At 57.3% G+C, this 20,198-nt stretch overlaps 1 protein-coding gene across 8 annotated transcripts in view; it reads left to right on the forward strand.

Moving 5' to 3' along the window:
• The window catches only part of dpy (fibrillin-like protein dumpy), a 136,464-nt gene that overhangs the window by 93,182 nt on the left and 23,084 nt on the right, over positions 1-20,198 (forward strand). For 6 of the 8 annotated variants that reach the window (XM_033380410.1, XM_033380412.1, XM_033380411.1 and 3 more), the window contains 24 exons: positions 30-1,622; positions 1,684-4,875; positions 6,604-6,930; positions 6,991-7,308; positions 7,372-7,713; positions 7,779-8,384; positions 8,440-9,087; positions 9,145-9,462; positions 9,528-11,132; positions 11,194-11,505; positions 11,566-11,904; positions 11,973-12,281; positions 12,345-13,295; positions 13,363-13,674; positions 13,745-14,089; positions 14,150-14,449; positions 14,526-15,479; positions 15,584-16,291; positions 16,346-16,972; positions 17,039-17,686; positions 17,747-18,058; positions 18,122-18,460; positions 18,529-19,791; positions 19,853-20,167. In XM_033380410.1, coding sequence (XP_033236301.1) covers positions 30-1,622; positions 1,684-4,875; positions 6,604-6,930; positions 6,991-7,308; positions 7,372-7,713; positions 7,779-8,384; positions 8,440-9,087; positions 9,145-9,462; positions 9,528-11,132; positions 11,194-11,505; positions 11,566-11,904; positions 11,973-12,281; positions 12,345-13,295; positions 13,363-13,674; positions 13,745-14,089; positions 14,150-14,449; positions 14,526-15,479; positions 15,584-16,291; positions 16,346-16,972; positions 17,039-17,686; positions 17,747-18,058; positions 18,122-18,460; positions 18,529-19,791; positions 19,853-20,167 — 16,983 coding nt within the window. The remainder of the gene's footprint in view (positions 1-29; positions 1,623-1,683; positions 4,876-6,603; positions 6,931-6,990; positions 7,309-7,371; positions 7,714-7,778; positions 8,385-8,439; positions 9,088-9,144; positions 9,463-9,527; positions 11,133-11,193; positions 11,506-11,565; positions 11,905-11,972; positions 12,282-12,344; positions 13,296-13,362; positions 13,675-13,744; positions 14,090-14,149; positions 14,450-14,525; positions 15,480-15,583; positions 16,292-16,345; positions 16,973-17,038; positions 17,687-17,746; positions 18,059-18,121; positions 18,461-18,528; positions 19,792-19,852; positions 20,168-20,198) is intronic. The other 2 variants (XM_033380416.1, XM_033380417.1) reach the window with 1 other exon arrangement.

Raw genomic sequence — 20,198 nt, forward strand, 5'->3', positions numbered from 1 at the left:
ACTTTTCCCTTATTTTCTGCCCTATATAGTTACGCCAACGGAGGCGCCACGCAATCCCTGCAATCCCAGTCCATGCGGCGCCAATGCCGTGTGTCGCGAGCGCAACGGCGCCGGCTCCTGCACCTGTCTGCCTGAATACTTTGGCGATCCGTACAGTGGCTGCCGCCCGGAATGTGTCCAGAACGATGACTGCGATCGCTCCCGTGCCTGCATCAACAGCAAGTGCCAGGATCCTTGTCCCGGTGCCTGCGGAATCAATGCCGAGTGCCGTGTCCTGAATCATGGTCCCAACTGCAACTGCTTCGAGGGCTACACGGGTGATCCGCATCGCTCCTGCGCTCTGCTTGAAGTGGTGACCAGACGACCCGAGAACCCATGCCAGCCCTCGCCTTGTGGACCCTACAGCCAGTGCCTGGACACGAACAGCCATGCGGTCTGCTCCTGCCTGGAGGGCTACATCGGAGCACCGCCCAGCTGCAAGCCGGAATGTGTCGTCAGCTCCGAGTGCCCCCAGAATCGGGCGTGCATCAATCAGAAGTGCGCCGATCCCTGTCGCGGATCCTGCGGCAACAATGCCAAGTGCCAGGTGGTGAACCACAATCCCATCTGCAGCTGCGTGCCCGGCATGACCGGCGATCCCATCAGCGGCTGTACACCCAGCGAAGATGCCAAGGAATATCAAGAGCCGTGTGTGCCCTCACCCTGTGGCCCCAATGCCATTTGCCGCGAGATTGGAAACCAAGCGGCTTGCTCCTGCAATGCCAACTTCATTGGACGTCCGCCCAACTGCCGGCCAGAGTGCACCAACAACGACGAGTGCCAGAATCATCTATCCTGCCAGCAGGAGCGCTGCGTCGATCCCTGTCCTGGCTCATGCGGCAGTAACGCCGTCTGTCAGGTAGTGCAACATAATGCCGTCTGCTCCTGTGCCGATGGCTACGAGGGTGAGCCGCTCTTCGGGTGCCAGCTTATTCCCCTGCTGCTGCCCACCGAGGCGCCCACATCGCCATGCGAACCTTCGCCGTGCGGCCCCCATGCCGAGTGTCGCGAACGCAACGGAGCCGGCGCCTGCTACTGCCATGAGGGCTTCGAGGGCAACCCCTACGATGCGCAGCGCGGCTGCCGACGCGAGTGCGAGATCAACGATGAGTGCACGGCCTCCCAGGCGTGTGTCCGCTTCAAGTGTATCGATCCCTGCGACAATATGTGCGGGGAGTACGCTCTCTGTACAGTGGATAACCATGTGCCCACCTGCACCTGTCCGGCCGGCTACAGCGGAGATCCGTTCTTCAGCTGCAAGCCCGTGCCGGTTACCCCGCGTCCACCGCTGAACCCGTGCAATCCCTCGCCCTGCGGCCCCAACAGCAACTGTCGCAGCATCAACAACCAGGCCGTATGCTCCTGCCAGTCGGGCTTCGTCAATCAGCCGCCCAACTGCCGACCCGAGTGTATAGTCAGTGCGGAGTGTGCCCCGGAACGTGCCTGTGTGAACAAGAAGTGTGTGGACCCATGTCTGCACACCTGCGGCATTCGTGCCATCTGCAGTACCAAGAACCACAGCCCCATCTGCACATGCCCCCGCGGCATGAGCGGTGATCCCTTCGTTCAGTGCTCTAGGATACGTAAGTATATGAAAAAATCAATGAAAGAGAAATTCTAATGTTCGTCCCGTCCCATCCGCAGCTATAACACACGATGTGACTACAGCAGAACCTCCAGCTGCATCTTGTGTGCCTTCACCTTGCGGTCCCAATGCCAAATGCCAGATTGTGGGCAATAGTCCGGCCTGCTCCTGCTTGCCGAACTTTATTGGCGCCCCACCACGTTGTCGGCCGGAATGTGTCCTGAACTCCGAATGCGGACCCACGGAGGCGTGCATCAATCAAAAGTGCGGCGATCCGTGCTCTGGTTCCTGTGGCTTCGAGGCCAAGTGTCATGTTCTGAACCATCTGCCCATTTGCAACTGCATCGAGGGCTACGAAGGCGATCCGTTTGTGCGCTGTACCGAGAAACCAGAAGGCAAGACCCCGCCGCCGGTCGCCAACGATCCGTGCAATCCGAGTCCATGCGGCCCGAATGCCGACTGCTTTGCCGGTGAGTGCCGCTGCCAGAATAACTATCAAGGAAACGCCTACGAAGGCTGCCGACCCGAGTGTACCCTCTCGGCGGACTGTCCGCGGGACAAGGCCTGCATGCGAAACAAGTGTGTGGATCCCTGCCCCGGAATCTGTGGCAACAATGCCGTTTGCGAGGTGATGAACCACATACCCGTATGCTCCTGTCTGCAGGGCTACGAGGGCGATCCGTTTACCAATTGTCGCGTGAAGCTCATCGAAGATACACCTAAAGTCCAGGCCTGTGCTCCGTCACCATGCGGCTCGAACAGCCAGTGCCGCGATGTCAACGGACATGCCGTCTGCTCGTGCCTGGAAGGATACATTGGGGCGCCGCCTCAATGCCGTCCCGAATGCGTGGTATCTAGCGAATGCTCTGCGCTACAGGCTTGTGTCAACAAGAAGTGCGTGGATCCCTGCGCCGCTGCTTGTGGCCTGGAGGCACGCTGCGAGGTCATCAATCACAGCCCCATCTGTGGCTGCCCTCCTGGCCGAACTGGAGATCCCTTCAAGCAGTGCACAGAGATAGCCGTGGCCCCGCCTCCAGATGTTAAGGAAGCCCCCAGAGATCCATGTGTGCCCTCGCCGTGCGGACCCAACTCCATATGCAAGCCCGATGAGCGAGGACCCGTGTGCCAGTGCCAGCCAGAGTTCTTTGGTTCGCCACCCAACTGCCGGCCCGAGTGCATTATCAATCCCGACTGTGCCTCGACGCAGGCCTGCATCAACAACAAGTGTCGCGATCCCTGCCCCGGCTCGTGCGGCACAAACGCCGAATGCCGCGTCATCGGTCACACGGTCTCGTGCTCCTGCCCAGCGGGATATGCTGGCAACGCGTTTGTGCAGTGTGTGCCGCAACAGGAGGAACCGGTCAAGCCGTGCCAACCTTCGCCTTGTGGCGCCAATGCCGAGTGTATTGAACGGAACGGAGCTGCTGCCTGCAAGTGCATCGACGAGTACCAAGGCAATCCCTACGAGGGTTGCCGACCCGAGTGCGTGCTCAGCTCGGACTGTACCACGGACAAGGCATGCATACGGAACAAGTGTCAGGATCCCTGCCCGGGAATTTGCGGCCTGAATGCCCAGTGCTATGCCGTGAATCATGTGCCCAATTGTGTCTGCCTCGATGGTCACACGGGCGATCCGTTTACCAACTGTCGCCGCGTGGAGCCCACAACGCCACCGCCAGTCGCCGATCCCTGCATCCCCTCGCCCTGCGGCGCCAACAGCAAGTGTCGCATTGCCAACGGACTGGCCGTCTGCTCCTGCCTGGAGAGCTTCATTGGAGCTCCGCCGAACTGTAAGCCGGAATGCACGGTGAACGCCGAGTGTCAGCCGAACAAGGCCTGCCACAAGTTCCGCTGTGCCAATCCATGTGCAAAGACGTGCGGCATCAATGCCAAGTGCGAGGTGATCAATCACAATCCCATCTGCAGCTGCCCCTCGGATTTGACAGGCGATCCGTTCGCCCGTTGTTATCCAGCGCCTGCCGTTGCCGGACCTAAGGATGTTCCGGAGTCCAAGACGCCCTGCCAGCCCTCGCCATGCGGCCTCTACTCAGAGTGTCGCGTGCGCGACGAGCAGGCCTCCTGCTCCTGCCTGCCCAACTACATTGGGGCACCGCCCAACTGCCGACCCGAGTGCATTGTGAATACGGACTGCTCGCCGAACCGCGCCTGCATTGCCGAGAAGTGTCGCGATCCCTGCGACGGCTCCTGCGGCATCAACTCCGAGTGTCGCATCCAGAACCACCTGGCCATATGCACCTGCCGCGGTGGATTCACCGGCGATCCGTTCGTTCAATGCGTGGAGATCATTGAGACGATCACGAAGCCTCCACTGAACGAACCACAGGATCCCTGCGACCTGCAACCGTGTGGAGCCAATGCGGAATGCCACGAGGGCACCTGCACCTGCTTGAGAGATTACCAGGGCGATCCCTATACGGGATGTCGTCCGGAGTGTACGCTGAGCACCGACTGCGCCCCCGTCAAGGCGTGCCTGAACAAAAAGTGCGTGGATCCCTGTCCCGGAGTGTGTGGCCAGAACTCGCAGTGCGATGTCTCCAATCACATACCGATCTGCAGCTGCCTGCAGGGCTACACGGGTGATCCGTTCGTGCACTGCCGCCTGGAGACGCCCGTGGCCAAGGACCCATGCCAGCCGAATCCCTGCGGTCCCAACAGCCTGTGTCATGTGTCGGCCCAAGGACCGGTGTGTGCCTGCCAGCAAGGCATGCTGGGCTCACCGCCCGCCTGCAAGCCAGAGTGCATAGTCAGCTCCGAATGCTCCCTGCAAACTGCCTGCGTACAGAGGAAGTGTGTCGATCCTTGCCCCGGCGCCTGCGGCCAGTTCGCACGCTGCCAAGTGATCAACCACAATCCATCGTGCTCCTGCAATTCAGGATACACGGGAGATCCGTTCACGCGCTGCTTCCAGGAAGAGCGCAAGCCGCCAACACCCACGGAACCATGTCAACCATCACCCTGCGGACCAAATTCGGAGTGTAAGGTGCTCAATGGAAATGCCGCCTGCTCGTGCGCCGCCACCTTCATTGGAACGCCACCCAGCTGCCGGCCCGAGTGCTCCATCAATCCCGAATGTCCACCGACCAAGGCTTGCATACGCCAGAAGTGCTCCGATCCCTGCGTGAATGCCTGCGGCTTCAATGCCCGCTGCAATGTGGCGAATCATCAACCCATCTGCACATGCGATGTGGGCTACACAGGAGATCCGTTCACCGGCTGTCAAAAGGAACAAGGTAGGACCCCGTTTTCATTTATCTTTTACGAATATCTAGTAGGTAGGCCAAGGCGTAAACCAGCTTTTTATACATACTTTTATGTGGTTTTGGTTTGCTGCTTACTGGGCGCCCAGTACAACATGCGCTCTAAAAATGAGATCTCGATCTGGAGCTTACATATATGCACACTCCATACATTGTTTACGCCTTGGATGGTCCCTTCTTGAATGTGAAACTCTTTGAAATCCCCAAAGTTGAATTGTAATGAAAGTACCCCTCGTAAAAAACCCCTATACTTGAAGTTTCACATTCGTTCTTTGCGTATTAGAATAAATGAAGTATTTTTCCAAACACAAACTGCAAGTGCAAGCGCTGCAATTGCATATTCCATTTACTTTAAAGCACTATTTGTTTGCACTAACTTTTTTTGTATTCTCATTAGAGGTCTGCAATAATGTATTATTAATTGGGGCACACAAACTCACTCATTCATTCACTGTTGGAATGGATGGAGAGCAGAATGCATTCATGCAGACCTCTTCAAGTCAGTTCCACCTCACTACGCGTGTTACTTGTTCTAATACGCTCCTTAGGCAGCACAAATTACATACATACAAATATATTCATCAAAATCTATGATTACCGCACTTACTGGCACAATGCATTGCAAAATGAAGTTTTCTACACCCGAATCGAATTCCACAATTTCACTTCGATACGCAAAATGCAAATTTCAACGAGCACGCAGTCTGTACGAACTGTCGGAGTGAACGTGACGCTGAAAGTGTCTGTATGCTGGGGGTAATCAAACGTTTTGATTAGCTTTTAACTTTTAATATTTTATACTTGCTTTTGCCCCTAACGCCTGAATATACAATATGCAAACTTGTCACGCCTTTATTTTTGCTTCCTTACCAAAAACCAAATCCAAGCCGTATTATAATGCCTCCGCTCACCCACCAAAAAACAAAAATACCCGCCTTGACTCTTGGCTCCTAACCCCTGATGATATTGCTGTTGCCTCCGCCTTTTTTTGGGCGGGAACCAAATCTGTTGACATGCTTTTACCTAATTCGTTATTTGGCCCACCACACGACCATGTCTCTCCAGTTGCTTACTACCCCACAAAACAAATTGAAACCTAACCCAAAAATTACCCGAAATTGAGTACTGCGTTGTTGTCCCCACTACCAAAAGCAAAATCTACGTTACGCCAAAGATCTAAACTAAATTCTAGTCAAGAACAAATTAGAGTATTCAAATGTGTAACATAAAACTGTAGTTTAACCAAAGAAATCAATAAATCCAAGGATATAACCCCTGCAATAGACAATTGTTTTACTTACGACACGAAAAAAAAGTAACGCCACTGCAATGGCACAACCACAGCACTTACACAACACTGCCACTACCACCGCACACACGCAGCGCACAGCGTTTAACAACACTAAGCAAAGCGGTAAATATCGCAGCACACACTAAATAAAGCGCTGCACTTGAAATGCAATTTTATTTGCAAATTTCGTTAACTGAAGCAAAATATAATGCCAACACCTAACTATACCGTAAACGTACTGTAATCTGTAACCACAATTGGATTAATCAGAGCCGCAAAGGCCAACGCCAGGTGTGTGTTGTACTGTACTAAACCCGAGATCCACTGAAGAATTATAATTAAAACTCTCTGACCTTCGTTTCTCCGTCTCTCCCACTCAAATCACTTTCTACCCCCCCTAACAAAAACAGAGCGCATTGTCAATGAACAGGTGACGCCCTGCGAACCCAATCCCTGCGGCTCGAATGCTGTATGTCGCGAACGCAATGGGATCGGCTCCTGCCAGTGCCTGCCCGATTACTTTGGCGATCCCTACCAGTCCTGTCGCCCCGAATGCATCCGAAACTCGGACTGTCCCACGAACAAGGCCTGCCAGCAGCAAAAATGTCGCGATCCCTGCCCCGGCACCTGCGGCACCAATGCGGACTGCAGCGTTACGAATCATCTGCCCACCTGTACATGCCGCATCGGATACATTGGTGATCCCTACCGCTACTGCCATGTGGAGCCAGCCCAACGTAAGATACCCACCCACCCATCTGAGATCCATCGTGAGATTGTCCCGTCCCCCTTTCTAGCTATCCGTCTGGCCGAACCCGCACAACCCTGCCACCCCTCGCCGTGTGGCCCCAACTCTCAGTGTCGCGAACTCAACGGCCAGGCCGTCTGCTCCTGCCTCGAGCTGTACATCGGTCTGCCCCCCAACTGCCGTCCCGAATGCGTGCTCAGCAGCGAGTGTCCCACGGACAAGGCGTGCATAAGTCAGCGATGCCAGGATCCCTGCCCGGGTACATGCGGCATCAATGCCGAGTGCCGGGTTCGGAATCATGGTCCACTCTGTCAGTGCCGTCAAGGCTTCACCGGCGACTCCTTTACCCGTTGTTATGCCCTGCCACGTAAGACCACCATCCACTCTATCTGCCAAACAGAGAGATCTAACAGACATGCAACCTCTTTAGCCCCGCCGCCTGTTGTTCAGCGTGTTGATCGTGATCCCTGCATGCCATCGCCCTGCGGCTTGAACAGCCAGTGTCGCAATGTGCAGGGCGTGCCCTCCTGCTTCTGTCTGCCCGAGTTCCTTGGAGCACCACCCAACTGTCGTCCCGAATGCACCATCAGTGCCGAGTGTTCCTCGAATCTGGCCTGCATCCGTGAAAAATGTATCGATCCATGTCCAGGGTCCTGTGGCTACGATGCAGAATGCAATGTGGTGAATCACACGCCCATTTGCGTCTGTCCCGTAGGCTATACTGGGGATCCGTTCAGCAGTTGTCGTCTGTCGCCACCCGAACCCGTTCAAAGTAAGCCTAATCCTTGATCCTTGATGCTGAGTCCCTCCCTAACTGCAAAACTCCATCGTACGTAGGTGAATATGTGGATCCGTGCAACCCATCGCCGTGTGGTCCGAACGCGCAGTGCTCCAACGGTGTCTGCAGCTGTTTGTCCGAGTTCCATGGCGATCCCTATGCCGGCTGTCGTCCGGAATGTGTCCTCAACTCCGACTGTCCCAGGGACAAGGCCTGTCTGCGCAGCAAGTGCCAGAATCCATGTCCGGGAACGTGCGGCGAGAATGCCATTTGCGATGTCATAAATCACATTCCGATGTGCCGTTGTCCGGACGGCACCGCTGGCAGTGCCTTTATACGCTGCTCTCCCGTCCAGCAAACTATTGTGGAAACGAATCCCTGCCGTCCATCTCCCTGCGGACCGAATTCCCAGTGCCGCGAGGTCAACCAGCAGGCGGTTTGCTCCTGCCTGTCCAGCTATATCGGTGCCCCACCGTCCTGTCGCCCCGAGTGTACCTCGAACGCCGAGTGCGCGCCCTCGCAGGCGTGTCTGAACCAGCGTTGCGGAGATCCTTGCCCTGGCACCTGTGGCGTAGGTGCCAACTGTGCCGTGGTCAGCCATAGTCCCTTCTGCACCTGTCCCGAACGCTTCACCGGGAATCCCTTCATCCGTTGTCAGCCACAAAGTAAGAAAGAGGCAAGCCCTAAGCGAGTATTGTCAATAATGTTTGTCCTTCCCAGTTGAACCCGTGCGTGATCTCGTCCCAGTCGAACCCTGTCGTCCATCGCCATGTGGCCCCTATTCCCAATGCCGCCCTGTTGGCCAAGAAGCCCCCGCCTGCTCCTGCCTGGAGACTTACATTGGACGGCCTCCGAACTGCCGTCCAGAGTGTGTAACGAGCTCGGACTGTACCAGCCAGATGACATGTGTCAACCAGAAGTGCGTCGATCCGTGTCCCGGACGCTGTGGTCTCAATGCCGAGTGTCGTGTAGTGAGCCATGCGGTGCAGTGCATCTGCCAGCAAGGCTTCACCGGCGATCCCTTCGTGCAGTGCAGCCCCGAAACCATCCGCGACATCGAGGTTCGCACTCCGTGCAGCCCCAGTCCCTGTGGACCGAATGCCGTTTGCCGTGATCGCAATGGCGTCGGTTCCTGCCAGTGCCTGCCCGAATATTTCGGAGATCCCTATGCCGGCTGTCGGCCGGAGTGTATGCTGGACTCGGACTGTCCCTCGAACAGGGCGTGCCAGCAGCTGAAATGCCAGGATCCCTGTCCCGGAACATGCGGCCTGAATGCCCAGTGCCAGGTAGTAAACCATCTCCCAACCTGCAATTGCCTCACTGGATATGAGGGGGATCCGTACCGCCAGTGCACCAGAATGCAAGAGCGTAAGAACCGTCCCTTCCCTCTCCTTCCCTCATCCACTAATGAGAGCCCACTTTTAGCACCACAAAAAGAGTACGTGAATCCTTGCCAGCCCTCGCCCTGCGGCCCCAATTCCCAGTGTCGTGTGGCCAACGAGCAGGCCGTTTGCTCTTGCCTGCCCCTCTTTGTGGGAACTCCTCCCGCCTGTCGACCCGAATGCACCATCTCCTCCGAGTGTCCCAGCCATCAGGCATGTGTTAACCAGAAGTGCGTGGACCCATGCACCGGCGACAGCTGCGGCAGCAATGCCGTGTGTCGAGTGCGTAACCACAGTCCCATCTGCAGTTGCCTCAGTGGCTTCACTGGCGATGCCTTTACGCGTTGCTTCCCCATTCCACGTAAGTGTATGCCCACCCAATCCCGTAGAAGAATGCCAACTGAACGAAGAATCCGTCCTAAACAGCACCACCGCCCGAACGGATCCAAGAACCCCTGAGAGATCCCTGTCTGCCTACGCCCTGTGGACCCAATTCGGAGTGCCGCAACATCAATGGGGTGCCCGCATGCTCCTGTTTGTCCAGCTTCATGGGGCAGGCGCCCAACTGTCGACCCGAATGCACCATCAACGCCGAGTGTCCTGCCAATAGGGCGTGCATCAATCAAAGGTGTCGCGATCCCTGTCCAGGGGCCTGCGGCCTGGATGCAGTCTGCAGTGTCATCAATCATACGCCACTCTGCGCCTGCATCGATGGGTATATCGGAAATCCCTTCACCAAATGTAGCCCCAAGCCACCAGAACCCACATCCCCGCCACCGGTCGCCGACGATCCATGCAATCCCTCGCCCTGCGGCTCGAATGCCGTGTGCCGCAATGGCCAGTGCTCGTGTATACCCGAATACCAGGGCGACCCCTACGTCTCCTGTCGTCCCGAGTGCGTGCTGAACACGGACTGTCCCAGAGATCGAGCCTGCGTGCGCAACAAATGCATAGATCCCTGTCCAGGCACCTGTGGCGTGAATGCCCTTTGCGAAGTAACCAATCACATACCCATCTGTCGCTGTCCCGACCGGACGTCCGGCAACGCATTCTTCGAGTGTCGTCCCGTGCCGGCGAAGCCCATCATCCAGCAGAATCCCTGCCAGCCAACGCCATGCGGACCCAACAGTCAGTGCCGCGTTGTGCAGAACACGGCAGTCTGCTCCTGCCTGAAGGACTACGTGGGCAGTCCGCCCCAGTGCCGACCGGAGTGTGTCACCAACTCGGACTGTCCGGCAGATCAGTCGTGTCAAAACATGAAGTGCCGTGATCCCTGTCCGGGAATATGCGGCTTCAACGCCCTCTGCAACGTGGTCAATCACAGTCCCTTTTGCAGCTGCCCCACGGGCATGTCCGGCAATCCATTCGTCAGCTGCCAGCAGCTGCCCCAACGCGATGATCGACCCCAGAACCCCTGTCAGCCCTCGCCCTGCGGTCCCAACTCCGAGTGTCGCGTCTCAGGAGACTCCCCATCATGTTCCTGCCTGCCAGAGTTCGTTGGAGCTCCTCCCAACTGCAAGCCCGAATGCATCTCCAGCTCAGAATGCCCCACCAACAGGGCCTGCATCAACCAGAAATGCGTGGATCCCTGCCCTGGACTATGCGGACAGAATGCCAACTGTCGGGTGTTCAGTCACACGGCCATGTGTCTGTGCGAGAGCGGCTTCACCGGTGATCCATTCACTCAGTGTAGTCCGGTCAGGGATGCCCCCGTGGAGGTACTGCAGCCCTGCAATCCCAGTCCCTGTGGCGTCAATGCCAAGTGCGAGGAGCGCGGTGGGGCTGGATCCTGCACCTGTCTGCCGGAGTACTTTGGCAATCCCTACGATGGCTGCCGCCCCGAATGTGTCCTGAACTCCGACTGTCCTTCGAACAGAGCCTGCGTGAATCAGAAGTGCCGCGATCCCTGTCCGGGAGTGTGCGGTCAGAGCGCCGAGTGCCAGGTGGTTAATCACCTGGCCACATGCAATTGTCTGATTGGCTACACCGGAGACCCCTACACCCTGTGTCGCATCGTAGAGAAAGAACCACGTAAGAGTATCCCGTCCTCTGTCTCCCCAATGATCTTCTCTGACCATCGTGTTCCTTTTAGCCGTAGCCATCTATGTGAATCCCTGCCAGCCGTCACCCTGCGGTCCCAACTCGCGTTGCCGTGAGATCAACGATCAGGCTGTGTGCTCCTGCCTCCCCGAGTTCATTGGCAGTCCCCCGGCTTGTCGGCCGGAATGCACCAGCAGCTCGGAATGTGCCGCCGACAAGGCGTGTGTGAATCGCAAATGCGTGGATCCCTGTCCGAATGTTTGCGGTCAGCAGGCCGAGTGTCGCGTTCGCAATCACAATCCCATCTGTAGCTGTCTGAGCGGATACACCGGAGATCCATTCACCCGCTGCTACCGTCAGCCCCGTAAGCCACAAAGAATACTTCGAATACCATGGAAGAAATTCTATCAAACCCACTTTTCAGCTCCTCCTGAGGCACCTATTGAAAGAGAACCCCTTGAGCCTTGTGTACCCTCGCCGTGTGGGGCCAATTCCCAGTGTCGCGATGTCTATGGCACACCCTCGTGCTCTTGCCTGCCCCAGTTCTTAGGACCGCCGCCCAACTGTCGACCCGAATGTTCCATCAATGCGGAGTGTCCCAGCCATCAGGCGTGCATCAATCAGAAGTGTCGCGATCCCTGTCCCGGCTCCTGTGGCCTTAACACCCAGTGCAATGTGATCAATCACACGCCCATCTGCAGCTGTCTTCTGGGGTATATCGGGGATCCATTCAGCGTTTGTAATCCCGAACCGCCGCAGAAAAGTAAGCCCCCTTCGGTCAGCCCTACACATTCAATGGAAATAATGTTGTATGTGTCTTCAAAATCCCAGTTCAAGATCCACTGCCACCTCAAGATCCCTGTTATCCCTCACCCTGTGGCTCCAATAGCCGCTGCAATAATGGCGTATGCTCGTGTCTGCCGGAGTACCATGGCGACCCCTACACCGGTTGTCGTCCCGAGTGCGTCCTCCACACAGAATGCGATCGTAGTCGCGCCTGTGTGCGGCACAAGTGTGTGGATCCCTGCCCCGGAATATGTGGAACGAATGCGATATGCGAGGTCCTGAATCACATTCCCAACTGTCGTTGTCCCGCGGAAATGCAGGGAAATGCCTTCATCCAATGTAGCCCTGTGCCACGTAAGCCCAATCCATCGACTGTCCCCCGCATTTGGAGTCCCTTCAAAGTCTTGGATATTACAGAACTCGATGACGTGCAGAATCCCTGCCAGCCCTCGCCCTGCGGACCGAATGCCCAGTGCCGCGTGGCCAACCAGCAGGCCATTTGCTCCTGCATCGCGCCCTTCATTGGCAGTCCACCCTTCTGTCGTCCGGAGTGCACCAGCAACGCGGAATGTCCCCTGAACCTGGCATGTTTGAACCAGAAATGCAGCGATCCTTGTCCGGGCGTCTGCGGCCGCAGTGCCCAGTGCCATGTGACGAACCACAGTCCTTTCTGTCGCTGCTTGGACCGCCACACGGGCAATCCCTTCGTCAGTTGCCAGCCGATCATTGAGCCGCCAGTGCCGCCGCCGCGTCAGCCATGCCTCCCCTCACCCTGCGGCGCGTATGCCCAGTGCCGGGAGATCAATGAGACGCCGTCGTGCACCTGTCTGCCCGAGTACATTGGCGCTCCGCCGAACTGTCGGCCCGAATGCGTTACCAGCTCCGAGTGTCCCACTCATCAGGCTTGCATCCAGCAGAAGTGTCGCGATCCCTGTCCTGGTCTGTGCGGCCTCTTGGCGGAGTGTCGTGTGCTCTCGCACACTCCCAGTTGCGTCTGCCCCGAGGGAATGGAGGGTGATCCCTTCACCCAGTGTACGGAGAAGAGAATCCAGCAGTTGGATCGATTGGACCCATGCAACCCCAGTCCCTGTGGCGTCAATGCCAGGTGCACTTCGCGCCAGGATGCTGGCTCTTGTCAGTGTTTGCCGGAATACTTTGGGAATCCCTACGAGGGCTGCCGTCCGGAATGTGTCCTCAACTCTGATTGTCCATCCAACAGAGCGTGTCAGCAGCAGAAGTGCGAGGATCCTTGCCCGGGAACCTGCGGCCAGAATGCCATCTGCAATGTCCTCAACCACGTGCCCAGCTGTAGCTGCCTCACGGGTTATTCGGGCGATCCCTACCGTCAGTGCCTGCTTGAACGCCAACGTAAGACATTAGACATAAAAATTCGCTTGGAGATCAATGCCTACAATCCCTGCTCTAACTTTTGTAGCCATCAAGGAGTATCTGAATCCCTGCCAGCCTTCGCCCTGTGGCCCCAATTCCCAGTGTCGTGAGTCCAACGAGCAGGCCGTTTGCTCCTGTCTTCCCGAATATGTGGGTGCGCCTCCTGTTTGTCGTCCCGAGTGTACCATATCCTCAGAGTGCTCGCCGGATAAGGCCTGCGTGGGCCAGAAGTGCATCGATCCCTGTCCGAATACCTGCGGAGAGCAGGCCACCTGTCGTGTTGTGAACCACAGTCCCATTTGTACGTGTCGCGCCGGTTACACGGGCGATGCCTTCTACCGCTGTGTACCCAAACCCCGTAAGTAGACCCCGGAACGACCAGGAGTCAGAGGTCCAAGTGTTTTAATCTCCCAATTTTACCCAAAAAGCTGTGCCAGTGGCTCCTCCAGTGCAAAAGACACCAGTCGATCCCTGTGTGCCCTCCCCTTGTGGCCCGTATGCCGAGTGCCGTTCGAATGGCGACGCTCCTGCCTGTTCCTGTTCGATTGGGTACTTGGGGGCTCCGCCCAACTGCCGTCCCGAGTGCCGCATCAATGCGGAGTGTCTCAGTAGAGAGGCCTGCATCAATGAGAAGTGTCGCAATCCCTGTCCCGGCTCCTGTGGCCTTGGTGCCACTTGCAACGTGATCAATCATACGCCCAGCTGCACCTGTCCGCCGGGATACACGGGCGATCCGTTCACCCACTGCCAGCCCCAACCTCCACCGCCACCACGTAAGACCTTAAGACCTTGTAGTTCCATTCAGAAATGCTTTAACGATCGGATCTCCTTAGCTGTGGAGCTAGATGATCCCTGCAATCCCTCGCCCTGTGGAGCAAATGCTCTGTGCAACGCAGGCGTCTGCACGTGCATCCCTGAGTACCATGGGGATCCGTACATCGGCTGTCGTCCCGAGTGCATCACCAGTTTGGATTGCTCGCGAGATCGGGCCTGTGCACGTCACAAGTGCTTCGATCCCTGCCCGGGCACCTGTGCCCCCAATGCCATTTGTACGGTCCTCAATCACGTGCCCATGTGCACCTGTCCGGAGGGGTATGCTGGCAATGCGTTTATCCAGTGCCAACCAGTGCCACGTAAGCATCCCAGACATCAGAAACTACTCCAAATTTCCAGAGAGATTCCAACCATTTCCTTCCGCCCTTCCCACAGCACCAACCATTGTCCAGCCGTGTCAGCCATCACCCTGTGGCCCCAATTCACAGTGCCGTGAGGCCAATGGTCAGGCGGTATGCTCCTGCGTGCCAGGATATATTGGAACCCCTCCACTCTGTCGACCAGAGTGCACCTCGAACGCGGAATGTGTGTCTCTCGAGGCGTGCTTGAATCAAAAGTGCGTGGATCCATGTCCTGGAGCCTGTGGCAGGAATGCCCAGTGTAGTGTCGTCAATCACAATCCCTTCTGCACGTGTCTGCCCCACTATACGGGCAATCCGTTTGTGGGCTGCCAGCAGATCATCGAGCCTCCTCAGAGGGAGGAACTCATGCCACGCGATCCCTGTCGACCCTCCCCCTGCGGACCCAATGCCGAATGTCGGGCCGTTGGGGACACAGCATCGTGTTCCTGTCTGGCGGAATTTGTTGGCTCTCCGCCGTACTGCAAGCCGGAATGCGTGACCAACTCCGAGTGTCCATCGAATCGGGCGTGCATCAATCAGAAGTGTCGCGATCCTTGCCCTGGTCTATGTGGTATAAGTGCCATTTGTCGCGTTGTCTCCCACACGGCCATGTGTCTCTGTGATGCGGGCCTCACCGGCGATCCCTTCACCCAGTGCCAGCCGATTGTCCACGATGTGGAGATCATCAATCCGTGCCATCCCTCGCCTTGTGGCTCGAACGCCGAGTGCATACAACGGAACGGAGCGGGCGCCTGTCAGTGCTTACCGGAGTTCTTCGGGAATCCCTACGAGGGCTGCCGTCCGGAGTGTGTCATCAATTCGGACTGTCCTGCGAACAGAGCCTGCCAGCAGCAGAAGTGCCGCGATCCCTGCCCCGGCAGCTGTGGCCAGAACGCCGAGTGCAATGTCGTGAACCACACGCCCATCTGCAGCTGCTTCCCTGGATTTATAGGCGATCCGTATCGCTATTGTAGTCAACCGCCAGAACGTAAGCTAGTTCCAATTATCGCTATCCTTAGCAGATGTACTAAATTTTGGTCGTAGTTAGTTACTAATTCCGAGCGTATATTGTATCCTAACCCAAACCACTAGCTATTGTCCATGACTACGTGAATCCCTGTCAGCCATCGCCCTGTGGCTCCAATGCCATTTGTCGCGTGGTCAACGAGCAGGCCGTGTGTTCCTGTGGCCCCGAGTTTGAGGGAGCCCCGCCCAACTGCCGTCCCCAGTGTACCTCCAGCTCTGAGTGTCCCTCCACCCAGGCTTGCATCAGCTACAAGTGTGCCGATCCCTGTCCTGGTGTGTGTGGCCAGCTTGCGATCTGTGAGGTGCGAAACCATAGTCCCATCTGTAGGTGTCCCCCGGCCATGATGGGCGATCCCTTCGTGCGCTGTCTGCCACGACCAGAGAGTAAGGAACGATCCAGAACTATGATCCAGAATGGTGTTAATCCTTTACGACCCTCGACAGTTCCTCCACCCCTAAGAGATGTGGCCCCCTACCGCGATCCCTGTGCACCCTCACCCTGTGGCCTTTACTCCACCTGCCGCAACCAACAACAGCAGGCTGTGTGCTCCTGTCTCCCGAACTACTTTGGCACTCCCCCGCATTGCCGACCCGAGTGCTCCATCAATGCAGAGTGTCCCAGCCACTTGGCGTGCATTAATCAAAGGTGTCGCGACCCCTGTCCCGGCGCCTGTGGCCAGCAGACCGAGTGTCGGGTGACCAACCACGTGCCCAGCTGTCTGTGCCTCCAGGGCTATGTGGGAGACGCCTTCTTGGCCTGCCACCCAGCTCCACGTAAGACCTTGACCTTAACCTCTTCAGAACTCTTTGCTAATCCCAACCCTACAGCCCCTCCAAGCTACGATGAACCCCGTGATCCCTGCAATCCCAGTCCCTGCGGCAACAATGCCATTTGTTCGGGCGATGGTCAGTGTCGCTGTGTGGCCGACTATCAGGGGGATCCCTATGTCTCCTGCCGCCCCGAATGCGTGCTGAGTGCCGAGTGTCCTCGGCATCTGGCCTGCATTCGCCAAAAGTGCACAGATCCCTGTCCCGGCACGTGCGGTGCCAATGCCATCTGTGAAGTCCAGAGCCACATAGCCATGTGCCACTGTCCCCCGGGAATGACTGGAAATGCCTTTGTCCAGTGCAGCGACGTACGTGATGCAGTGGATGTCTACCGCAATCCTTGTAGCCCATCGCCGTGCGGCAGCTATGCCGAGTGCCGCGAGCGCAATGATCAGGCCATCTGCAGCTGCCTCCCCAACTACTTTGGCGTCCCCCCCGCCTGCCGACCCGAGTGCAGCAGCAACTACGATTGTGCACCCCATTTGGCGTGCCAGAACCAGCGTTGCGTCGATCCCTGTCCGGGAGCTTGTGGCGCCCATGCCCAGTGCCGAGCTGTCAGCCACAGTCCCTTCTGCAGCTGCAGACCTGGCTACACGGGCAATCCCTTCGTTCAGTGTCATAGGATCTGTAAGTCTAACCCCCAGTCCATCACCAGAAGTGTCACCTAATTATTGCCATGTGTTCCGTGTACAGTTGAACCTGTGAGGGATGTGGTGCTCCGAGATCCCTGCCAGCCATCTCCCTGCGGTCCCAACAGCGAGTGTCGGCCCGTGGGTGATACACCATCCTGCTCATGTCTCGCCAATTTCTTTGGCACTCCGCCGAACTGCAGGCCCGAGTGTGTATCCAACTCCGAGTGCAGCACGGTCCAAGTTTGTGTGAACAATCGCTGCAAAGATCCCTGTCCAGGGCTTTGTGGCACATCTGCAGTTTGTCGCGTCATTAGCCACAGTGCCATGTGCCACTGCCAGCCAGGATACAGCGGGGATCCCTTCATTCGCTGTGATCCCATTGTTGTACGTGATCCCATAGAGGTCCTGCAGCCCTGTAATCCGAGTCCCTGTGGCGCCTTTGCCGAGTGCCGGCAACAGAATGGAGTCGGCTCCTGTCTGTGCTTGCCCGAATACCACGGCAATCCCTATGAGGCCTGTCGTCCCGAGTGTGTCCTGGACTCCGATTGCGCCTCGAACAGAGCCTGTGTAAACCAGAAGTGCCGCAATCCCTGTCCCGGAGTGTGTGGGCAGAATGCCGAGTGCTATGTCCGCAATCATTTGCCCACCTGCAACTGCCAGAACGGCTATGTGGGAGATCCTTATAGCTATTGCAGCATTGAGACCAAACGTAAGCAGACATCAGAAATCCCTGTATCGCTCTATAGAGCTCTTCCCTCTCCCATTCCAGCCATTCGTGAGTATGTGAATCCCTGCCAGCCCTCTCCCTGTGGCCCCAACTCCCAGTGCCGTGAACTGAATGGCCTGGCCACTTGCTCCTGTCTGCCCGAGTACGTGGGCAGTCCGCCTGACTGTCGTCCCGAGTGTACGGTCTCCTCCGAGTGTAGTCTGGACAGGGCCTGTGTGCGCCACAAGTGTGTGGATCCCTGTCCAGGTGCCTGTGGCAGCAATGCCAATTGTCTTGGAATGAACCATGCCCCACTCTGTTCCTGTCAGCCAGGCTACACGGGAGACCCATTCACCCGTTGCTATCCATTGCCTCGTAAGTCGTTTCTCCCCTCCCCAGAGAGTGTATGTCCTCTTAACATCCTTCCCATTCGATCAGCTCCCACAACGCATATACTCTACGACATTGTAAGCGATCCCTGCCAGCCGTCCCCTTGCGGTGCCAATTCCCAGTGCAGGCAGTCCCAGGGTCAGGCCATCTGTAGCTGTCTCTCCAACTACTTTGGTCTGCCGCCGAACTGCCGACCCGAGTGTACCCAGAGTTCCGAGTGCCTGTCCAGCCGGGCGTGCATCAACCAGAGGTGTGTGGATCCATGCCCCGGCTCCTGTGCCTACAACGCCCTCTGCACCACGCGTAACCATGTGCCGAGCTGTCAGTGTCCCCCCAGATATGTGGGAGATCCGTTCACCAATTGTTACCCAGAACCCCAGCCACCACGTAAGAATCGAATGGAAAAGCATCCTGCTGTTAACATCTCTCAACCCCTACCTATACTCCACCCATAGCCACACCCATTGCCCTTGATGATCCCTGCCATCCCTCGCCCTGCGGACCCAATGCTCAGTGCTCGAACGGTCAGTGTTCGTGTATTGGGGACTACCAGGGGGATCCCTACAGGGGCTGCCGCCCAGAGTGTGTCCTGAATGCCGACTGTTCGAAGGATCGGGCCTGTGTGCGCCACAAGTGTGTGGATCCCTGTCCGGGCACCTGTGCCCCCAATGCCATATGCGATACGATCAATCACATCGCCATGTGCCGCTGTCCAGAGCAGATGACAGGCAATGCCTTCATCCAGTGCGAGTTCCCACCTGTGGCATTGACTCCACCCGATCCTTGCGCACCGTCACCGTGCGGCCCCAACAGCCGTTGCCGCGTACTCAACAACAATGCCGTCTGCTCCTGCATTGAGGACTATGTGGGTACGCCACCCAATTGTCGGCCCGAGTGCACCCACAATTCGGATTGTCTGCCGCGACTGGCCTGCCAGCGGCAGCACTGCATCGATCCCTGTCCCGGAACCTGTGGCTTCAACGCCCTCTGTCATGTGGTCAATCATGCTCCAATCTGCAGCTGTCCGCCGCAACACAATGGCAACCCCTTCGCGGGCTGCTTCCCGGAACCAGTGCGTCGCGATGAGGAACCCCCCAGGAACCCCTGTCAGCCCTCTCCTTGCGGACCCTATGCCCAGTGCCTTGCTCTGGGAGATCAGGCACAGTGTAGCTGTCTTCCCAGCTACATTGGAACGCCGCCCAACTGCCGGCCAGAGTGTGTGACCAATTCGGAGTGTCCCTTTGACAGGGCCTGCATCAGTCAGCACTGCCGCGATCCCTGTCCGGGCGTTTGTGGCTCCAATGCCCAGTGCCATGCGATAAGCCACGCCACCATGTGCCATTGCCTGCCCGGCTTCACGGGGGATCCATTCACCGCCTGCCACCAGCCTCCGATCGTTCAACAAATCGAATATGTCCAGCCTTGCTCCCCGAATCCCTGTGGGGCCAATGCTGTGTGTCGCCGCGAGGGCAATGCCGGCTCCTGCCAGTGCCTACCCGAATACTATGGCAATCCCTACGAGGCCTGTCGTCCCGAGTGTGTGGCCGACAGCGACTGTCCGTCGGATAAGTCCTGCCACCAGCTGAAGTGCCGCGATCCGTGTCCCGGGGTTTGTGCCCTGAATGCTGCCTGTCGCGTGATCAATCACCTTCCCACCTGTCATTGTCTCAGCGGATTCCTAGGGGATCCCTACAGCTACTGTCGTCTGCCAGAGAAACGTGAGTTGAAGATCTGTCTGTGTCCCAAGATTAGCCCTAACCCTACGCAAACCGTCCTTAGCTATTCTCAAGGAGTACGTAAATCCATGCCAGCCCTCGCCCTGTGGCCCCAACTCCCAGTGTCGTGAGAACAACGAGCAGGCCATCTGCTCGTGTCTACCGGAATATGTGGGGGCTCCGCCTAACTGTCGGCCCGAGTGCGTCTCGAATGGGGAGTGTTCCCGTGACAAGACATGCCTCAATCAAAAGTGTGGCGATCCCTGTCCTGGAGTGTGCGGCTCCAATGCCGAATGTCGCGTCTTCCAGCATGCCCCCATCTGTAGTTGTCGTCCAGGGTTCACTGGCGATGCTTTCTCCCGATGCCTGCCCCTGCCACGTAAGAGAAGAGTCTACACCCAAGCAGAAGA

The sequence above is a fragment of the Drosophila pseudoobscura genome, chromosome 4 (genome assembly GCF_009870125.1).
Source record: "Drosophila pseudoobscura strain MV-25-SWS-2005 chromosome 4, UCI_Dpse_MV25, whole genome shotgun sequence".
In the NCBI taxonomy this organism is placed as follows: domain Eukaryota; kingdom Metazoa; phylum Arthropoda; class Insecta; order Diptera; family Drosophilidae; genus Drosophila; species Drosophila pseudoobscura.